General features: G+C 35.9%; 1 protein-coding gene across 2 annotated transcripts in view; it reads left to right on the top strand.

Annotated features, from left to right (window-relative positions):
- The window catches only part of bmp2k (BMP2 inducible kinase), a 47427-nt gene that overhangs the window by 15307 nt on the left and 10836 nt on the right, over positions 1-21284 (top strand). Inside the window, exons 4-15 of one of the 2 annotated variants that reach the window (XM_062981371.1) lie at positions 1323-1465; positions 2504-2625; positions 3140-3221; positions 3978-4110; positions 5754-5857; positions 6525-6604; positions 8500-8657; positions 9167-9348; positions 9921-10016; positions 11611-11792; positions 12235-12392; positions 16072-16185. In XM_062981371.1, coding sequence (XP_062837441.1) covers positions 1323-1465; positions 2504-2625; positions 3140-3221; positions 3978-4110; positions 5754-5857; positions 6525-6604; positions 8500-8657; positions 9167-9348; positions 9921-10016; positions 11611-11792; positions 12235-12392; positions 16072-16185 — 1554 coding nt within the window. The remainder of the gene's footprint in view (positions 1-1322; positions 1466-2503; positions 2626-3139; positions 3222-3977; positions 4111-5753; positions 5858-6524; positions 6605-8499; positions 8658-9166; positions 9349-9920; positions 10017-11610; positions 11793-12234; positions 12393-16071; positions 16186-21284) is intronic. The other variant, XM_062981372.1, reaches the window with a different exon arrangement.

Genomic DNA, 21284 nt, shown 5'->3' on the forward strand with positions numbered 1-21284 from the left:
GACTTAGTGTACAATAAAGAATCATTTTTTTATATTGACATCATGCTTCTAAATAAACATTACATAATTCTGTTGATTAGTAATTGGAAATAGGTAATAGATTATTGCTGTGGAATTTATAGATGCCCTGATTGCTTTTCAGTCCTATGCTTCAGTTTCACAGTTCATTGTTTCAATTTAAGGTCATTTGGGACATACCATTAAATCGGAGGTGTATTTTTTTAACAATATTTTATATAAAACATATTTTATTTTAAAATGGAACATTACATTTGAATTCACAAGCCTGAATAGTTTCAATGCGTGTATTTCAATGCTTTCAACACTTCACCTACAAACAAGTTTTTGCCTGTATGTTTTTCTCACTATTTCTGCTTCCTCCAATTCCCTCTTCCACAGTTTCTCCTGTATTAAATTTTAGACTGCATGCAGCTCAATGTGGCTAAGACCCTACGTCTGGCATTTTTGAAAATGCTATAGGATATCATATACGGAGTCTTGTAACGTGTTACTCCCTTACTATATAGTGCTTAGAAATCGTGATGATTGCCATTGGTTTTCACTAATGCATTGATTTTTTTGGTGCCAGACTGAGACCCCTGGTAGTTTGGAGTACTGTACTTTGTGAAAAAGAAATAGTTGAAATATCAAAGTTACAGTACTTCCAAGTCAGTAATGAATGCTTTGAATCTTGTTTCACATCAGTCACTCTGGTTTATCATGTGTTCAGATTTCTTTACTGAAATATGTGCAATTTAGCTTTGGTTTTACTCTTCACTTAACTGGCAAAATCTATTGTTGGACAGCTATTTTTCCATCATTTGTTGATAATAGCTTTTTGATAGTTATACCAAAACCATCATGCATTATTGTGGACTGTAATCCACTTCAATAGATGCATGAAATAAACTATGATATATGAAAAGTAATGCAATAATTGCTAATTTTAAGGTGCCTTAGTTCTCTGTTTCTGTTTCAACATATGGATGTGAATACCCCTTTGTGATTTAATGTCATAAGTGTTATTTAACTGCAGAAGAAAGTAACAACTTTGTTTTGCAGAATTCTTTGATTCAGTTTTCTTGTTACACCATTTATAAGCCACACTACTCATGCATGCTTGTTCCCATTATTATTTTATATCATGCTTTTCCTTTATTAAATGCATTACCTTGAACTCAGTGCTGCTAATTGGTTAGGAATGTTAAAAACATTTATAGAGGTTTGAATAGCTGGTATTTATGTACACACAGGCTTCTGTCATGTCTACCTTGTTGAAAATTCTTTAAAGCATTATTGCATTTTCTACACTTCTTTTGTAGCGGGACAGGTAGTGAATCAAATGAACCAGAGATTGCAGACAGGCTTTACTGAGCCAGAAGTGCTGAGGATATTTTGTGATGCCTGTGAAGCTGTTGCTAGGCTGCATCAATGCAAAACTCCCATTGTTCATAGAGATTTGAAGGTGAGAGAAAATGTTTTGAGTTGGATTACTTCCTGTTTTTAGCTGTGAATTAACATTTTTTTCTTTCATTTTTTCCTTAAGTATGAGAAGGTTACATGGTTATTACAACTCTTTCTTTAAAAGAATATATTACATTGGCAAAAAAGATATTTCTGTGATGATGAAGTAGCCATTACTTTTTGAAAGTCACTTCCAAGCATCCTTTCAGAATGTAGTATGGGGAAGCCTGTGATTGGTCAAATTATATGCTTATATATTTGACAGTGCAGTGTGGAGTATAGCTATGGTTGCCAATTTTGTCTGAGTCAAATGAAGCTTTGGAGAACTTGATCTGTCTGGACTTAGTAATGGGAAGGATGAAGTCCAGTTAAATGAAACTGAGTCTTAAAGAAAGGAAGGGTGAGTGGGTGATTCTCTGATCTGTGAAGCTGGTGTTCAGGTTTAGTTTGGGTTTTTTTTTTTTTTTTGGTGCTTACGTTCCCCTGAAAGAGCAGGAATGCTGTTTGAAGTTCACTATCCAACATTGTTACTTAGAAAACAAATGATCTCAGTGGTTCAAAGTACTTTTCTACTGACTTGGAGCATCTCAGTGGCTGCTGGAGTGTGGAGGCTTTTAAGCAGAGGCTGGATGGGTGCTTTGAATGCGATATCCCGTTGAATCCTCAGCCCTTGCTTATTCCTGAATTATAACCTCTGATTTTGAATTGCTTCTTGCACCATATATTTTAATGAGGCAAGATTTACTTAAAATCATGGTATAGCTGTGTGTCCAGAATATGTTAGCATAGCATGTACAGTTTATCTTGTTTACTTGATCAGTATAGAGCTTTTAATCATAGACAGTAAAGTTTAGATTGACACACACATTCCTTTACAATGTATGTTTTTTGAGAATGGTAATTAAGCTTGGACCTCAGTGTTACTGAAGTGTGGATGCTTTAAACACATTTCTCAAAGTTCATAAGTGGTAACTTTCTTTGAAAACTAGAAAAATTCTCAAGTTGTATATGTGTGTTTTTATTTTTCTTCCTCTTTTAGGTTGAGAATATTTTGTTGAGTGATAGTGGAAACTATGTCCTGTGCGATTTTGGAAGTGCCACTAATAAATTCCTTAATCCTCAGAAAGATGGAGTCAATGTAGTTGAAGAGGAAATTAAAAAGTAAGTAGCATTTCTTAGAATATTTAATACCAATATTTTAATAATCTTTAGTACAGTGGTTGTTTTGTATAGGACCATAATTTTATTACACTTGCTGAGGAAATGATTTTCTGAGGATATAATTTTCATACTGCGTCATTCTTATTTTAGTACTTATATTCTATTTTGGCTACTTAAAATTAGTTACTCCCTTTTGTCCTTACATTTGATCTGTTCCATTTATTTATTTATTTATTTATTTCTGTGTCAGGAGTGACTTGAGAAACTGCATGTCACTTCTAGTGTGAGAGAATTTGCCGTCTGCAAGAACGTTGCCCAGAGGACGCCCAAATGTTTTGATGTTTTTACCATCCTTGTGGGAGGCTTCTCTCATGTCCCCACATGGATCTGGAGCTGATAGAGGGAGCTCATCCGCGCTCTCCTTTGTTAGATTTGAACCTGGCAGCCTTCAGGTCAGCAACCCAACCTTCAAGTCACAAGGCTTTAACCCACTGTGCCATTTATTTACTTTTAGGTATACTACTTTATCATACAGAGCTCCTGAAATGATCAACCTTTATGGAGGAAAGCCAGTTACTACCAAGGCAGATATCTGGGTAAGATAAATGAGTTAATTTTACTCCAGATAGCATTACAAAAAGATTTTAGTGAAATAAGTATATTGGAGAAGTTCAAACATGCAATTAGTTCCCAATAGCTGTTCTATTTTGTGGAGCTCATCACATCTATTTCAGTGGTTTACATAAGTATGACAGTTTGTATTCAAGCCAAGTTATTAGGGAAGTCTCTATGAGTAAAAAATAGATTACTTCATTCAGCTAAATACTGTGTAAAACAACTTAATTCACTTGATAAAGAACAATGCTCACCTATTTAGACATTTAACCTTATTTCAGTAACTCAATTCGGAAAAGTGCATACTTGGGCACAATCCAATATTTTGTAGCATGGTGAAGATGAAAGCACTCTATTAGTGATTCAGTTGCATATTTGCTGTTCAAAAAAGTAAGGAAATTGCTAGGCTTTCATGTTCCAGAAAGTAGCCAAACATCATTTTTAGGAAATTCTGTTGTCATAAGTGAGTAATGCTATAAACGTTGTGAGATTGTTTCTTATAAAATTGAACAAGCTAGACAACTGGTTGAAGTTAATCAACATCACTGTTAACAAGCATGAAATGAGATTAACAAAGAAAAAACACATTTTAATGGTGTTATTAACTTGAAAACTGTGATAATGGTTGAAATGTTTGTGATTTGTAAATACTTTACAAATTGTTTGCATATCCAAATACTTTTGATTTAATATTAATATCAGTGTCTTTCTTTCTGAAAATATATTTCATTTCATAGGCCCTTGGTTGCTTGCTATATAAGCTTTGTTTCTTCACACTTCCCTTTGGTGAGAGTCAAGTTGCCATTTGTGATGGAAGTTTTACCATCCCAGACAATTCCCGTTACTCCCATGGTATACACTGTTTGATAAGTAAGTATCTGAAACAATTTTGAAGCTTAACTTTCTCTAAGATGGTGAGAAACTTTTGTCTCTTCAGGCATTTTCAAATGCGGTTTTCCCAGTTATTACTGGTCATAGTAGTTGTGGTTTCTAGCAGCTGAAATTGAAAACATTTAGGAGGAATACAATTTCTTCCATTCCACTCATATTCAGAACAGTTGCAAAAGAACAGTAATGTTCTTTTCTGTTGTGGGATACCTTAGTTGAATCATCTAGTCATTAGTACTAGGTAATATCTATAGAAAATGTCTGGATGCTTGAAGGGAATTTGGAGTGAGGTCCCATGAGTATGATGGAGATGCTCAGCTCTTTCTTCATTACATATGAATAAGTGAGGTTGTGCATGAACTAGGTTGGTATTTCCATGTAGTAGTGGGTTTCATGAGGGTCAGCCCTGATGACAGGTAGTAACAATTTGTGAGTGATTCCTGTGTCTTAGAATTAGGGGAACTTACCAGTTCTGGGCTAGTTTTGCCCTCCCCTTGAAGAAGCTGGTTTATTTTATGCCTCTTACCCCTTCTCCAAATGCCTGCTAGCAGATAAAGGTCTTGACCTGCCTTCGGAAGGCCAGCAGGGTTGGTGCTGTCCTGGTTTCTCTTGGGAGGGAGTTCCACAGTCTGGGAGCAGCCACCAAAAAGGCCCTCTTCTTCCGTGTTTCCACCAAACACGCTTGGGCAAGTGGTGGGACAGAGAGAAGGCCCTCTGGTTAAAGAATATGGCTGGTGTTTGATCTGTCACCGAGGGCCCAACAGTGAATTAGAGTGCCTTCCAGTTCAACCAGGTTAGCCAGGTATACCCATTATAGGCAAGGATAGCTTGACCAATATGATCCATATTTAGAAAACCTTCAAACTCTGGTAGTTCATTGCATTCTGTGTGAGCCCACACTTAATCCTGTTTTGAAAGCCACAGATTCCAAATGGTTTGGTTACTAACTGGGGTGCCATCCTACACTGCTTCTTATTTGAGGATTCGCAGTTATTTTCCCCCAGTGTGCTGCTGTTTCTTTCTTTCATGAAAGCGCTCTGTAGACTAGCAGCTGTTGGCTTGTGGACTAGCACTGACCCAGGGAGTACCACTTTGAGCAGCACTGTTGTACAGCATTTATGATATATTTGTGTTGAAGAATCTGCACTGCCTACCAGTCTGCTAGAAAGCTAGGCATTTTGAATAGGGGTTAAAAGGTAGTAAAAACTGAGTTCAGGTGCTGAATTATTGTGCATTTTACAAAATATTCAACTTTAGCTGTATTTTGTTGGTCTGAGTATAACGAAGATTTAGTCTTAAAATTATCAATACATGAATGGCAGTCGATAGAGTTGTGATTTCCTTGCCATATGAAATTGATACAAAGCTTTCCAGCTACTGATACAGCTCAGGGGTGTACATAGAAATAGTTTTCAAGTATTAGCAACCATGAAAAATTAAACAACTCACCCTAGCTAGTACCTGCCTTCTCTCTTCCCCCCCCCCCCCCCCCCCCCGTTTGTCAGATATAGAAAAAATGATTTCTCACAGAACAAAAATTTGAATGATTCACTTTAACTTCTATTTTTATTTAAAGTTTTGACTTCCAGATTCTTATTAGAAGCTTAATTTGATGTAATCCACAGGATATATGCTTGAACCAGATCAAGAACGGAGACCTGATATCTTTCAAGTATCTTATTTTGCCTTTAAACTTGCCAAAAAGGACTGTCCATTATCAAACATTAATGTAAGTTGCAAAGCTTTTGAATTATTACAGTAAATGTTTTTCAGGGTAGTAAAAGGAATGTCAGTTAATGTTTGATCTTTTTTTTTTTAAGATTCTTTTTGAACATACTCTGCCTTCTTTTGTTCTGGACATTGGAAGCATTAAATGCAGTGTCCCTCATACTGAAGAAATGGTACTAGGTATAAAGCTTCTGCACTTAGATCACCACTTTTGAAATAGCCAGTAGTCTGCATAACCTGCCTCAAGGGAGAAGTCTTTGGAGAAGAGCCAGTGTGGTTCAGTGGTTTGAATGTTGGACTGGGACTCCCTGCTCTGCCATAGAAACCCACTTGATTTTGGGCAAGTCATGTTCTCACAACCTGAAAGATGGGCAGTGACAAACCTCTCTGGATAAACGTTGTCCAGAAAATCCATGGTGCCTGAACATGAAAGGCATTCATTGTATGTTTGTGCACCTCTTACTGAATAGGTGCTTTAAAATAAAGATCCTGATGTGCTTCTGGAAATCTTCAAGTTCTTCTTGTGGATGGATGGTGTTGTTTGGGACACATTGTGACTAATGTTCTGATTTTGAGTTTCCAATTTGTTTATATGTTTAGCCTTTCTAATTACAGTAGTCTTTTATTTTACTTCCAAACAATAACATATAATAATCTATTTTCCCAAGAACTCTCCTATCCCTTCAGCACTTCCTGAGCCATTGACAGCTAGTGAGGCTGCTGCTAGGAAAAGCCAAATCAAAGCTAGGTAAGTGAAATAACTTTGAGTTATCTAGTTTCTTTGAGATGCCAAGCACTAGAATTTGACTGTCCAATTTAAATGCTGACATTTTAATTGATAATTTTAAAGAAGTGATAATGTCAAAATTATTAGTTTTAAATAGTAAGTGTAAAATGGAAGAGGAATAGCATGTAGTACTTTATATTACAGTAGAGTCTCACTTATCCAACATAAAAGGGCCAGCAGAACATTGGATAAGCAAATATGTTGGATAATAAGGAGGGATTAAGGAAAAGCATATTAAACATCAAATTAATTTATGATTTTACAAATTAAGCACCAAAACATCATGTTTAACAACAAATTTGACAGAAAAAGTAGTTCAATACACAGTAATGCTACGTAGTAATTACCATATTTATGAATTTAGTACCAAACATTACAATGTATTGAAAACATTGACTACAAAAACATTGACTACTAAAAGGCAGACTGCATTGGATAATCCAGAATGTTGGATAAGCGAATGTTGGATAAGTGAGACTCTACTGTACTTATTTTTGGAAAATAGGGGAACTTCTAGCTAGGGGGAAATAAAGACAAAATGTGCCATTTTAGAATTGCAAAACCAAACAATAGCTGGATAAACCTAATTCCCCACACTAAAAGTAGACTGAAAACTCTTAACTGAATTGATGGGTACATCTTCAGTAGATATTGTTGGCCAAGGCTTGCACTGATTCATGTTTTCAAGTTATTCAGTAGCTCTGTAAAGTCAAGAACATGCAATTGAATTCTTAATTAAAAGAACCTGTTATTCCTTCTACACTTACTGTCATAAAAGCATAACAGTATTATTTTCACATGGTTGTACATTTATGTACTCAGTAACTTTAATGTGATAAACATGCCTTGAATGGCACATGAAGGATGTTTGATGTTTAATCATTATATTGATTTTGGAAAGAATGTTGAATTAGCTCCCTCTTGTGGTTCTTGTGCATTGTGAAAATAATAAGAAAATTGAGTTAATGATTTCTAAGAAATTTATCCTGCCTAATTTAAATTATTGGCTTGCAAAAATGCTCACTTTTTATCTAGGATTTGGATTGTTATTCCCCTCCACCCCCAAAATAATGCATTGTGGTTTGTTGTTCTTTTTTGAAACATAACTCTGCTTGTGTTGATAATGAGATGTCTCTAATATTACAAAGGTGTTAGGGTTCTTAATGCTTTTGATAATTTAAAAAATCACTTTGAAATGCAGAAAGTCTCCAAATTTTCTACAATGATATTTCCAAAAATTTAATTTGAAATTATGTGTAAACAATTCTTCTTTTACTAAATAAGTACCGATGTCAATTGTTAATTATTTCAAAGATCCACAAAGTTATTTTGTAGTACTTTCCAGCTCTGTTTTTACTCCTTAAGAGTAAATAAGGATACAGTACTTTGTCCATTGTTTGTTTGCCAGATGTCAGACAAGTAAACTTAGATTTATGTATTGATTTGAATTGTTAGTATTTAACACATTCTTATTATTATATTGTTAATTGTAAGATTGTAGCTTACCTGTGAGAAATGCAAGAAAGTTGAAGATTGGATTCAGTAACTATGGCACCATCGGTTGTCTGCTTGGTTTCTATCCTAGATGAGAAAGAGGATTATTTTCCATGTCTGGGATAGAAATACAAATGGCTGCTGATGAGAGGGCGTTGAATCCCCTGTCCCTTTCTTAGAATAAAAGTGTAGTTGACTGCCAGAAAAGGGACTGAACCCTTCATTTGTCTTCTGAGAGCCTCCTTACTTTCCTGAATTAAATTCATAGGAATGTATGGCAGCCAGTTAAATGCTGTAAACAAGAGCAGTCTTTCCTACTATTTTTAGAAGTGCATATATTATTCACTTTTCTTTCATTCTAGAATAACAGATTCCATTGGACCAACAGAAACCTCAATAGCACCACGGCAAAGACCAAAGGCCAATACAAGCACTGCCACTTCTAGTGTATTAGCAATCCAGAGCTCAGCAACACCAGTCAAAGTGCCAGTTCCTGGTGATCTTAACAATGGGCAGAAAGGTAACTCTTACATTAATAGGAGTGGACTGAAAAAATTCTGCACTCCTCAATTACTGAATGAAAAGCAAGTACTGAATGGCCCCCTTATCTTCAGTTTCACTTATTTATGCTCCAAAAAATATTCTGCTCAGAAATGAGGGGTGCTCTAGGTCTTCCTATGCTATTATGTGGTATGCTTCCAGCTCAAGTATTGTCAGAATATATATTTTAATTGTAGAGCAACAGACTACTTATCTGTCATATTATGAGATCTGAAGATGGATTGCATACAATAAATTTAAACAGTTTGAACTGATACTCTCTTAGATTGAAAATATATTGAGTAATTAATTGAATTAATGAAATTATAACAAGTGAAAATGGTTAAAACCATGTACATGAACTGTTTTTAGAAAACATGCATAAGCATTGATAAAAAGGCCATATTTTGACCTAATGTTGGAATGAAACCAATTCAGCCTCCAAGAGGAAGTGCACTAAGTAGCAAATATGCTTTGAAAATATCACAGGAGCCTCAAAACCTGGAAGTAGCCAACAGAGCATGTTGTCCCAAGGAGCTAATCCACCTTCACAGCAGAACAGAGTGCTCCAACAACTACAGCAGGGTGACTGGAGACTTCAGCAATTGCATCACTTACATCACCAGCAGCAACAGCAATTGCTTCAAGATGCATACGTGCAGCAGGTACAGGTACATTTTGGCGTGAGCCAGTGGTTTTTTTAAAAGTTACCTCTTCTATTACTTACAAAATGTAGAAACATAGGCTCTTAATATTCAGTCGATAGGTTTTGCTTATTCTACCAAAAATACACTTATAGCACATTTGGCTTACTTCCAAAGAAGGCTTCTGTCTTGCCTTAGCCATATGGAGGGGTCTAGTTGCAACCATCACCTCTGTATAACTTTTGTATGTTCACCATCTTTTTGTATTTTACCATCAGAGGTTCATTAAGAAGAGAAAGACAGTAGTTCTGTGATGCATTTTAATAGCACTAGAAACTGTCTGACATTTGTTCTTTCCTTGTGACATACTTTTCTGAATGATGTAGGAAAACTTGATAAGAAATTTCTGTTTGTTATTATTTTTTATTTTGGGGAAGACAACAGGATTGTCTTCACTCCCTTCTATTTTATGTAAGACTAAACAATTATCTCAAACTATTTTGAGTCTTTTAACTTTTTAAAAAGCTTAGAAATTTTTATTGTCATTCTAGTTGATTAGGTGATATTCATGATTTATTAAAATCCCTTTTTAAATTCAGTATCAGCAAACAATGCAGCAGCACATGATTCAACAGCAGCTTTTGATGCGCTCTGTGTACCAGCAACAACCTCCCTCATCCTCATATCCCGCCATGGTAAGTTGACTTTGATCACAAAGTTTCTGCTTAAGTGTGTTTAACTGATAAAGATGACTAGACAGATAATGGGTAATCATTGTTCTGTTATGTTTATTTATATCCCGCTTTTTCTCTCCATACAAACGACTCAAAGTGGCTAATTTGCAAATTTGGCTATGTCAAATGGCTTGATTGTATTTTTGATCTATATTATTAGCTTGGTTTGAATTATTACTACATTTTTATAGAACCGTATTTGTACTTGCTACAGCATAACGTTGAGGGAGGAGCATTTTTTTTTAAACTCCAAGTATTTTGATTTGCGATGTGTACTTCACAGTTTCTCATCGCACAATTATTAAAATGTGTAACTCTTCCTATCAGGAACCAGTAACTCTGTATATTATACTTCTTTTTTTGAGAGTATTTTTTAAAAGGATTTTTTTATTGCTTGATAGAGACTGGCTCATTTTAACTATTTATCAAAAAAAAAAAGACGAAAAAAAGGAAACTATTTGGGGGATTTTATGTAGAGGATAACATATTTTTTTAGTTTTTTAAATTTAAGTAAAGATAAAACATTTTCACAGAAATCTACAAGTTCTGTTGCTTGGTGCAGAGCTGTTTCTACTACGCAATTAGAGAGTGTAAATACAATGTAATCTGTATGGATAAACATGCTGCTGCTCAGTCTTTTAGTCATTTCCGACTCTTCGTGACCTCATGGACCATTCCACGCCAGAGCTCCCTGTAGGCCATCGCCGCCCCCAGTTCCTTCAAGGTCAAGCCAGTCACTTCAAGGATACCGTTCATCCATCTTGTCTGTATGGATAAACATGTTGATTGTTAAATGGAGTTTTTTTCTTGGATGAATGAGAGTTGTTGTGCTAATGTCTAATTTTGGTTTCTGTTTTTGATTATGGAAAGCCAAGTGGTTTTCAAATTATAAGTGACTACCAGTAGTGAGTTTCTGCCTTATGCATTATTTAATTATAAAGATATAATTCTGTAGTCCTGAAAAATAAATAAAGCAAAATGTTTAAAGAGTTTAGAATGGAATAAACATTAATTCAGATTTAAACAATTTCAGTAATGCTTCTTTGCTTAAGATAATAGCAGACCTCATGGAGGAGTTCTCTGGTTATGATGGTTTGTATTGCCTCAAGCATCTGAAATGGGGAGCATGAGCAGGAAAGTTATGTTTGTGTTATTAATGTGTCGACTTTCTGTATTATATCCTTAAATTGTACAAGTTACTACTAATTTTTCTCTGGGATTCATGCTGAATTAATATTCAGGATATCAATGTTATAGCTAGTGAAAGTACTTTCTAAATACCTTCATGTTTAGTATAACATGTAATCAACAATGTAACCTCTATTTTAATTAATCATGTCCCACTTCCTAATTAATTATTACTCTCTCAGCCAACCTACCGAGTGACCATTTTTTTTGTTGCTTAGTAATGATATGCACATGTATGATGCTGCTTTGACTGAGTTCTGCTGTAGTAGTAAAGAGGTTCAATTTTCAAAAAAATATTCTTAGGGGTGGGGATTATATGAGATATAACTTTGCAAAGTTGACAGTTTTCCCCCTTTTCTTCTTCAAGATGCAGCAGTACCAACAAGCTCTTCTACAGCAACAGGTCTTTGCGAAGCAGTTGCCACCACCTAAGCATTCTCCTGAATTTCTTGCTTCTCCTCAGGAGTTCTCGCCAGCCTTAATCTCCCATTCCAAGTCATTTCCAGCTCATGTTGGGGCAGCTCTGGACACCCATTATTCTACAAATAGGCAAGCATATTCAATTGATGTTAGTAACAACTGCAGAGACATGTTTTGTGATTGTACTTCACCTGTCTACTTCTTAATGTCACTCTGATTGTTAATAGAAAAATACAGTTAATAATTGTAGCAAAAACTTCAAAAAGTACTTTGAACATAGCACATTTACTGTATAGAGAACATAGATATTCATAGAATGAACATCAAACAGTTTATATGATGGATGGAAGTGGGATTACATGTGAGATCAGAGGAAAATTAAATGCATAAAATATTGGCCACATTTAAATTGTTTCAGTTATTGTCAATACTTGCTGCATTTAAATAAAAGTCCACTTCTATTGCTTCTTCATAAACATAAAAAATGGGATCTTTCTGTGTCATGAACCGTGTTATTTGTTTAATGTTTTAAAAATTACATTGATCACATTAGGTTTCTCAATTTTTACAGATTAACTTCCTCTGATGCAGAGTCTGTTTCCACTTATCAAAAACAGAACATCAGTAACCCACCTGATATGTCTGGCTGGAATCCATTTGGAGAAGACAATTTCTCCAAGCTAACAGAGGAGGAGCTGTTGGACAGGGAGTTTGACCTCCTGAGATCAAGTAAGGGACACTTGAAGGCTTATTTTGCTTCACAGTAAATAAGAGCTCTTTTAGGTGCAGCCAGCAGTGCCAAAGACAGTTCTGTTCAAGGGCCCCGCAGTCTGTTGCAGAAAGAACTCTTTCTTGAGCATTTGAGGGCAGAAGTAGACCAGCTGTGTATCTTGTCCTTCTGTCACAACAGTGTGTGCAATAGGAACTTAATTGTTTAGTACTTGTAAAACCAAGGTTATCTCTTGAATACTTAGGTTTCTTGAGTGTCAAGTGCAAAAAGAAGAAACAGGATATTAAACAGTAGAAAGTACCACCCAGCTGTTTTCATTGCTTCACTTTACAGTTTTGTTCTCTTGCACACCGGAACAGGAGATTCTGTGATTCTGGAATGCCTTTTGAAAATGCCTGAAAGAGGGGGAGTAAACTAGTACATTATGTTAATGTTCTGTAATGTTTTTCAGTGGCTTAATGTTAAAGGCTGCTTTATTGTTCTGACACAACATAGTTGAATAAACTTTCTTCAAGTCAAAATGCCAGTGTGTTTACTTCAAATCACTTGCTCTTCTGCTTGTATTTTTTTAATATACAGTTTTCATAAAAATGAATTATGGACTAAAGTACTAGACATGGAACAGGATGTAGTCCTGAATTTGATGTAGTACTAAACTTGGTTGTGAGGTCTTTCAGATTTTAATTGAAGTGAACTGAATATACTACTGATACTTTAAATGTTACACAAGTTTGGAAAGTTCTGTAATCTTACTTCTAACAGCTTCACTTGATTATGCTGTATTTCACCAACTGATAAATGTTCAATATATAATATTTTGTGTATTCTTTACCAAATGTTACTAAATTAAAGCAACCTGAAGTGGCATGGTTGGTAGATCCTAGTCTTACAAGAATATTTAGCTAAGTTTGATCTAGCTGAATAACTTTTTGACCCTCTAGATGTTGTTGAACTGGAATTCACTATATTCCTCACTTGGCTGTTTTTGTGCAACAATGTCTAGGGAGCAACACAATTCTCACTTCTAAAATAGATGAATAACTTACAGCCTTACTTTTCTGTAAAGTTGCATTTTAGAAATTCAAGCAATTGTTTTTAATGCTTTTTAAAATGATTTGATAAATGATTTTGGAAGATATCCTTAGTAGTTTTGTATGAGGAATTGAGCTCCGATATCAAAAAGATTTCTTATTTCAACAAAGCTCCTTGATATGTTGAGTCATAGCTGAGTTAACATGAAATTATCCCTTTAAAAACTGCATTTCAGTCATCGTTTAACCATTGTGTTCTGCTCTGCTAGTAATTGTACTAAACTACAGATCTACAAATATAATTTGGGATAGTTTAGGAAGAATGCTCAGACTAATATGTTGTGAAGTGGGGCAAGTTGATATGGCAACGTTGTGAACTGTGACCATGAGTTGGGAGAACCCTAGTTCCTTCTTGCCCGTTTCTTCTTGGTTTAGTGATCTAAGGAAAAGAAGAAAAAAATCTGCATGTTTTATTGCAGTTTGATGGATATGTTGACGGATATACCATTTGAAGAAATACTCTTCCTTTCACCTTGTACTGAAGACAACATGAGTCTGAAAATGTCATCCATCATTCTAGCAACATAAACATTTTCTCCTGTGAATGTTGTTTGGATCTATAGAATATGGACACTTACAAAAGTCTTGTTTGTTAACAAAGACAAAGCTACTTTTGTATTATTTAACTATGTATTAAATTAATGCAGCATATATTATTTAAATGGCCTTGTTGTGCTCTTTATTCCTAGAATGTGACAGCTACAGACATCATACTTTTCCAAAACACTTTCCGTTTAATGTATAAGAGAGAAACTGCTATGTTGAACACCACTTGTTTATGTTTTTTTCTTCCTTTATTTTTTTAGAAGAAAGAAAAAACTGCTAAGAAAGGTTAATAATGGCCTTGTTTTTTAAAAATACAGCTAAACCGTTTACTCATTTAAAAACTTGTGTAAGGCACATTTTTCATGCACTGTGTTTAAAAAAGACCTGCAATCAAAATTGTATTGTCACTTAACAGTGTATATGCTAATTAAAATATTTACATTCTGCTGTCTTCATTTATTCCTGGATGCAGTTTCCATTTAACATTCAGTATTTGTTTTTCAAGTACCAGATAGTTTCTGTAGATTCTTATGCAAGCTTGCTTTCTCTAATCAAGTGTGAAACCTATAAAAAGAAAACATAGGCTTGTTATAAAGTTGGGTTCTGGCTTCTCTCAAATAGCACAGGATGATAATTCTCCTGGAGGAAAGGCAAGGGATGTGATTTTGGTGGATTCTTCATTTTATTTGTGCCACTGAAAAGCTGCTCTGAAGGATCGGGGGAATTCTGTAACAGTATGGGAAGTGGTACATGTACTGAAGAGGAAAGGAACAATCGGTGAAAATGGTTCTTCCTGTTCCGCAACAGGAGCTGTTGCTTGATTTCAGCCTCTTTCATGAATAACTCTCTGACATAACCCAGTGGTTGATCCAGACCTGTTCAGTGATGCCCTTCAAAGAACTGTTCCTATAGGATACATTTAGCATGCTGGAATGAGACGATATATACATGTGGAAGCTTGGGAATCTCAGGCGAGCTGCTGGGAGTTGCAGTGGGGGCGAGGGGACAGAAAACTGCTGTTGTGTGAACACTCTTCTCATGGAAGATGGTATGATCTTGATTGAAACAGAATATTATCTGAATGGAAAACACTTTAAAAAGCTAAAAATTATTATTATTTAGATTTTTAAAATTAAAGTTTGAAAAAAATGGTCCTGGATTTTCAAAGCTTTTATTTGCGTCACTGCTTGCGTTTACTTTGTACTTCAATTCAAACAGCAGGATCTTGTTCAAAGTTAGAGCTAAAAGAAAAGTTGTAGCAAAGTGGGAAAAGTGAATTGGTTCACAAAAAAGGTTTACATAGTCTGAAAATTTCACAGAACTGAGCAGAACCTGAATGTTTGCAAACTTTTCCTCAGAAAAATTATTCCAATTACGTTTGCTGAGTAGGACCAAATCACAGAAGCTTAAAAGGCAATTGTATTATTTGGATATTACCGAGTTTTACATCTTCATTATAAAGACATGTTCTTTATGGCTACCCCATAAACCACCCCTCCTTGATGATACCGACATAACTAGCACTTTTGACCCAGTTTCCTCTGGATCTTATCCAGGATTTTATCATTATGTTTTGTATGTGATTTTTTATGACCTGTTTTATTGTTTGATTTGTTTTATTGCTTGTTTTTATATTGTTGATGACCGGCTTGGCCCCATGTAAGCCGCCCCGAGTCCCTTCGGGGAGATGGGGCGGGGTATAAAAATAAAATAATAATAATAATAATAATAATAATTATTATTATTATTATTATTATTATTATTACTTTATATGTATGCTAGACCCTGGCTTGCAATTTCTGGAATTGGTTTTGGATCCTGCTGAGTTGCTGGATTAGAGGATGTTATATTGACAAATATTATATACATATTGCAAAACATAACCCATTTAACCCATTTATGTGATTGAGGCTTGTAGTTAGAATTCTAGGATAACTAACTTTTTTAGAGCAGATATTACAAGAGACTTAAATAAAAATTTAATTGGCTTGAAAAGCTGCCATTTTTATTTTTTTGTTTTGTTTCATTTTTATTTTTGCAGACAGGCTCGAGGAGAGGAGAACATCCTCAGATAAGAATGTGGAGACACATTCTGCTCCACAGAACCATCCTCCAGAAGATCCCTTTGGTTCTGTACCTTTCATTTCTCACCCAGGCAAGTTACATTATGTAACATCAGTTTTTTTCATGTAAATATATCTTGATGGAAAAGTGGGTTTGGTTAAATGTCATCATTTCTTTTCTGAAGTCTAACTTTCCTAAGAACCATATTAGTTCATTTGTTTAATATTGTAATATTTCCCTTTGCATATCTAACCCAACCTAAAACCATTTTTAATGCCTAATCGCTAACATCTACCATCAGTTTACTGAATTTTAAAAGAAAAACTTACTAGAAAGTGAATAGTGTTGCATTTGCTTTTGAAGTGTATATATTTTAACTTTCTGCTATAGTCACTATCCTGAACAAGCAATAGACAAATTTGAGAATAAATTGTGCTACTTGCTTGCCTTACTTAACTGATAGATTTTAGAGGAAATGGGGAAGATCTTTCAAGTTAATATTTTTGAGGTTTGAAACTTTCTAGAATTTTATCTATATTACTTGTTTGATCCTTATTTCTTTTTGGGTCATACTCTTGAAGTACTGTAGTGGTTTTTGTAAATGAGTCTTAGCTGCAAAGGTTCACTGTATTTGAAATAACCCATACATCCTCATTTTAAAAACATGTTAAATTTAAAACAAATGTCTTGAGTTGTACCAATCATTCTGTTTAACAGAAATCTTTATTTTAATTGTTCTTTGCTAGTATCATATTGCATACATTCATTTAGACAGCATCTATTAATTGACTGAACTTTATTATTTTCCATGCTTCTTTGTCCTCTAGATATCTCTAATAGACTTTCTGTACCTTTCTTTGTGAAGGTGTTGGCATTTCTTAACTGGCTTCTATATTGCTACATGCAGCTTTCTTTCATATTCTCTTATAAACTATGGAAATCCTAAGGTCATCACCATGCAGGTTGTTCTGAAGTCTCAAGATTCTCAGCCATTCATTCAGTAGTGGATTTTACTCTGCCATACTGTTAATTTTCACTATAATTTATCTTTATTTTATCATGCTCTACATCAGTGTGGCATGTAATAAATAATAATCGCTATTAGTTTTGACCATTTTGGCAGTTTTTATTATTTTGATTTTAGTACCTAATATTTTGTACATCTTTGACAACCTATGTAAATCCTGTTTAGCTCAGAAGACTTTTTTGGGAGCTCTTAACATCCAAATGTAGCATGATCTTATGAAAATGGAATGGGATCTGTTAAGGGGTGGGTTCCCTGTAGAAAGAGGTGTATAGATAGGCTCTGCTGTTTTAAGACAGAATGAAAGATTGGTTCTAAAAGTGACTTGTATTTTTTTTTAAAAAAAAGACAGATATTCTCCTCAGGAAAGGCTAAATGTGAGACACGTAAGGGAAGGAAAATAAAGAAAAAAAAGCAGAGAGATTGTTAATTCAGTGTCAAAACAAAGTGGTGAGTTTTGAATGGGTATTCCTATCCATTTGGAGCAGGGCCGATTGTCTTTTACAGGTGGACTTCCATAGGTAAAAGTGCTGCAACAAACTTAGTTCTTCTGCTTGACCCCAAAGAGCTGTGTGGTCACTGCTGCAATCCCAGGACAGCTGCCATTTGAAGGCTATCTCCATGTAGTTAATTAATTTGTTGGCCAGTGTAGTGGTCCATTGTAGTGTTCTGTGTTGTTGTGATTCTCCCCTTGGGAAGCAGGACATGCATCTTCACAGCAGCCTTTCAAACCAGTTCCAGGGAACAGAGTGCATCAGTTGTAGTTTATATTGTTTGTAAAATAGTTCTTATGAACTAACCTTCCCTTCATCCATCCATTCTTTTTTAAAGTACCAGAATATACTCAGTCTGCTCATTCTATTTTTGAGTAATTTTCCAACTTAAAATCTCCAAGGAAGACATAAGGAAATGAACTTCAATACAGTGATGTAAACTGTGTGGCTATTTCCATATGTTTGAAGCTTTCTATAATGCATTTTATTGCTTTTCACCTGAAAAGGTTCCCAATGTTCCTTACATATAATCAATAAAAACAAGACACCAGCAGGTTTACACTGTAAAAGATGTACACAATGCAAAGTATTTGGAAAAAGGGAAAGAAAACAAGCAACTGAGGCACCAGTTCTTAATAGTTGTATTATTGTTGCAATGAATTGCTGAAATGGAAGTGGCACTGAAGAAGAGCCAAATGGAGTTGGCTTCTCAGCAGAGTTGATAGAATGTTCATTTATTTTGCTGCTGGAATCTTGATGGAATGTTTGCTCTCAGCCTCCTTCAACAGGAGGTGCTGTGAAAAAGAAGCCTGACCGAACTGATCTGGTAGCAGAGGGACCTTGGAGTAACTTTCCCATTTTTTTTCACTTATTCTCTTAATCAGTGACTCCCCAGTATTGTATCAATTTTCCAAAAAGCAAGTACTGAACGTAAATTACTTCTGGATTTTCCCCATGTTAAAACAATGCCTTAAATTCTATTGTCAGTTTCGAGCGGAGTAGTTCCTTTGACTTTATTGGGTTTACTGGTGTATTGACTCACCAGAGGGATTTTAGCTGCCTGGGACTTATTTGTAGAATTCCTGTTATTACATGTAACATTTGAGATGGACAAAATGGTAAATGGTTTAACTGCTTACACTATCCTCTATATTATGCTAGTATGAAGTCCCAAGATCAACTTTAATATTTAATTTATATCCTACCTTTCTTCCAATAGGCAGTCAGGGCAGTTTACAAAAGCTGAAAACTTTAGTTAAAAACAGACAATTATCAGGATGGTAGAAGTAGCACTCCACCCTGAATAGGTTCTTCCTGCATGCCATCTCGACTGGCAGGAAGTCAATGTTCTTTTTAGTTACATTCTGTAGGGACCCCTCCTTCTCTGACAGTTTTTAAACTCCTGTGTAACAAGCTTGATGTGTAATGGTACCATCTGCCATAATTTAAGCAGCCAAGATATGCCTCAATAAAAAGGCCTTCTCAGCAGAAAAAGAACAGAGAGGGGGCCACTCAAACCTCCCATGGAAGAGTGTTTAGGAGTAGACGCCAAGAAAGCTCTGTTTTCGCCAAAGGTCTTTGTAAGGGTGTGTGTGGGGGGGGGGGGGGGAGACATGTCTGAAAAACTGTAAAATATAGGTTGTATTGGGAGATAAAGTTTTCCAGATACTCTGGACTCAAGATGTTTAGAGCTTTAACACACATAACCAGCTCTTCGAATTGTGCCTGGATATGAACTGGTAGCCAGTGGAGCTGTTTCAACAGGAGGGTTATATTTTCCCTGTAAATCATCCCCAGTCAGCAGCTTGGACGCATCAATGGTGCAAACAGCAATGGTGCAAACACCATTGAAATCTGGGTATCCATGCTCACATCAGGGAAGAGGAGCATGCCCAAGAAGCAAACCTGAGATTTCAGGGAGAATTTACCTTGTCCAGAACAGGCTGAGTTCCTGTGATCCTTCACTATGACTGATTAGAGCACCTTTTTCTTGTCTGGATTAAGTTTCATTTTGCTAACCAAAATCCTGTCCATTACTAACAACAGCCACAGGTTTAATGCTGAAACAGCTTTGTTGGAGTTAGGTGGAAAAGAGAGATTGGATTGAGCATTGTCAACATTACTGAGCCCGCTGAACTCCAAAACTTTGGATGACATGACACCAGGGGTTTCATGTAGATAAAAAACAATATTGGGGACAGAAATCAACTCTGAAGTGTATCCAACTGTGCAATGGCCAGGGCACTGAACAGGTATTCCCTGGCATGACCACCTAAGTACACTCCTTGAAGAAGTACTGTAATAACCATACAACTGTGTCCCCAAGTCCCATGCCAGAGAGACGATCCAGAAGGATACCATGGTTGATGGTATTAAAAGCTGTGGAGAAGCCAACAGAACCAGCAGGGACACATTTCCAATCTAGTTCCCAGAATAGGTCATCGACTAAGACAATGGTTCTCAACCAGGTGGTCTGGACTTTAACTCCCAGAATTCCTGAACATTGGACAAGCTGATAAGGGCTTCTGAGATTTGGAGTTCCAAAGACATGGAGGACCAAAGGTTGGACACCACTGGTCTAGATTCTGCAGTACAATTCTCTGGTCAGAATCTAGCAGAAGTCAACCATAGATGTGCCAGAAGATTTAGGAAATCTAGAAAGGTATTTCAGGTTAAAAAAAAATCTGTGGTGGTCCTGTGCTTACCAGCTGTTACGAATTATGGGAGCTGAAGTCCAAAACACCTTAAGGACCAAAGTGGTAACCACTGGAGTAAGATGAAACCTATGTCATTCCAGAACCAGGCCTGAAGCTAGGCTAAAATGTGTCTAGAAATTCAGAGTCCTCCAGGAACCCGGAGGCCACCACATGCTGTATCACTTTGTCCAAGGAAGGGATATTGCAGATAGTTTAATAATTTTCCAATCTGGCAAAGTTTATGAAAGTTTTTTCCCCCTTCAGTAATGTCCTCATCACAGCCTGTTTTGACTTTTCTTGCGGTAAAACATGCACTGTTCTACTTATCCACTTGATCAGCTGATTTAAAGATTCAGGGAAATCTGGTACACATGTGCTGGCTCTCTGATCTCCCAGGCTCTTATTTACATTATTAGGCTGCAAAAATACAAACATACCCAACAATATAGAACAAGCAGGAGCCAATGTATTAGGAGACATGTTGGATACATGTATTATCATTGGCATCCAAGTCAGAAAACATCCCAGTGACTTCTCTGTTGCATATGTAAATTTTTCATAGTGAGCTACCAAGTGCTACTCTTATTGGGCAGAGTATTAAAAAACACCACTTCTTGATTCATGCCATTAATATTTATTTGCAGGTGGATGTCTAGGATTTTCTTCAGTGGTGCTAAAATGTTAAAAGTAATGGGTAAAGTGCCCCCTAAACTATGGTAAAGTAGCCTGCAATTTGACAAGAACTTCGAGTAAGCATGGGCAAACTCCGGCCCTCTAGGTGCTATGGACTTCAACTCCCACAATTTCTAACAGCCTACTGGCTTAGAGGAAGGTGCTCAGGGGAAGGATCTCAGTGTTTATGGTACTATTTATATCTTGCACTAAGGTTTCAAGAAGTACCCATGTGAACTACAGCCAATGGTATGGGAATCTGGTTTGTCCAAATGTTTAGACATGGTTTGTGATTCTGGGTTGT

This window comes from Anolis carolinensis, chromosome 5 (assembly GCF_035594765.1).
Source record: "Anolis carolinensis isolate JA03-04 chromosome 5, rAnoCar3.1.pri, whole genome shotgun sequence".
NCBI classification, from domain to species: domain Eukaryota; kingdom Metazoa; phylum Chordata; class Lepidosauria; order Squamata; family Dactyloidae; genus Anolis; species Anolis carolinensis.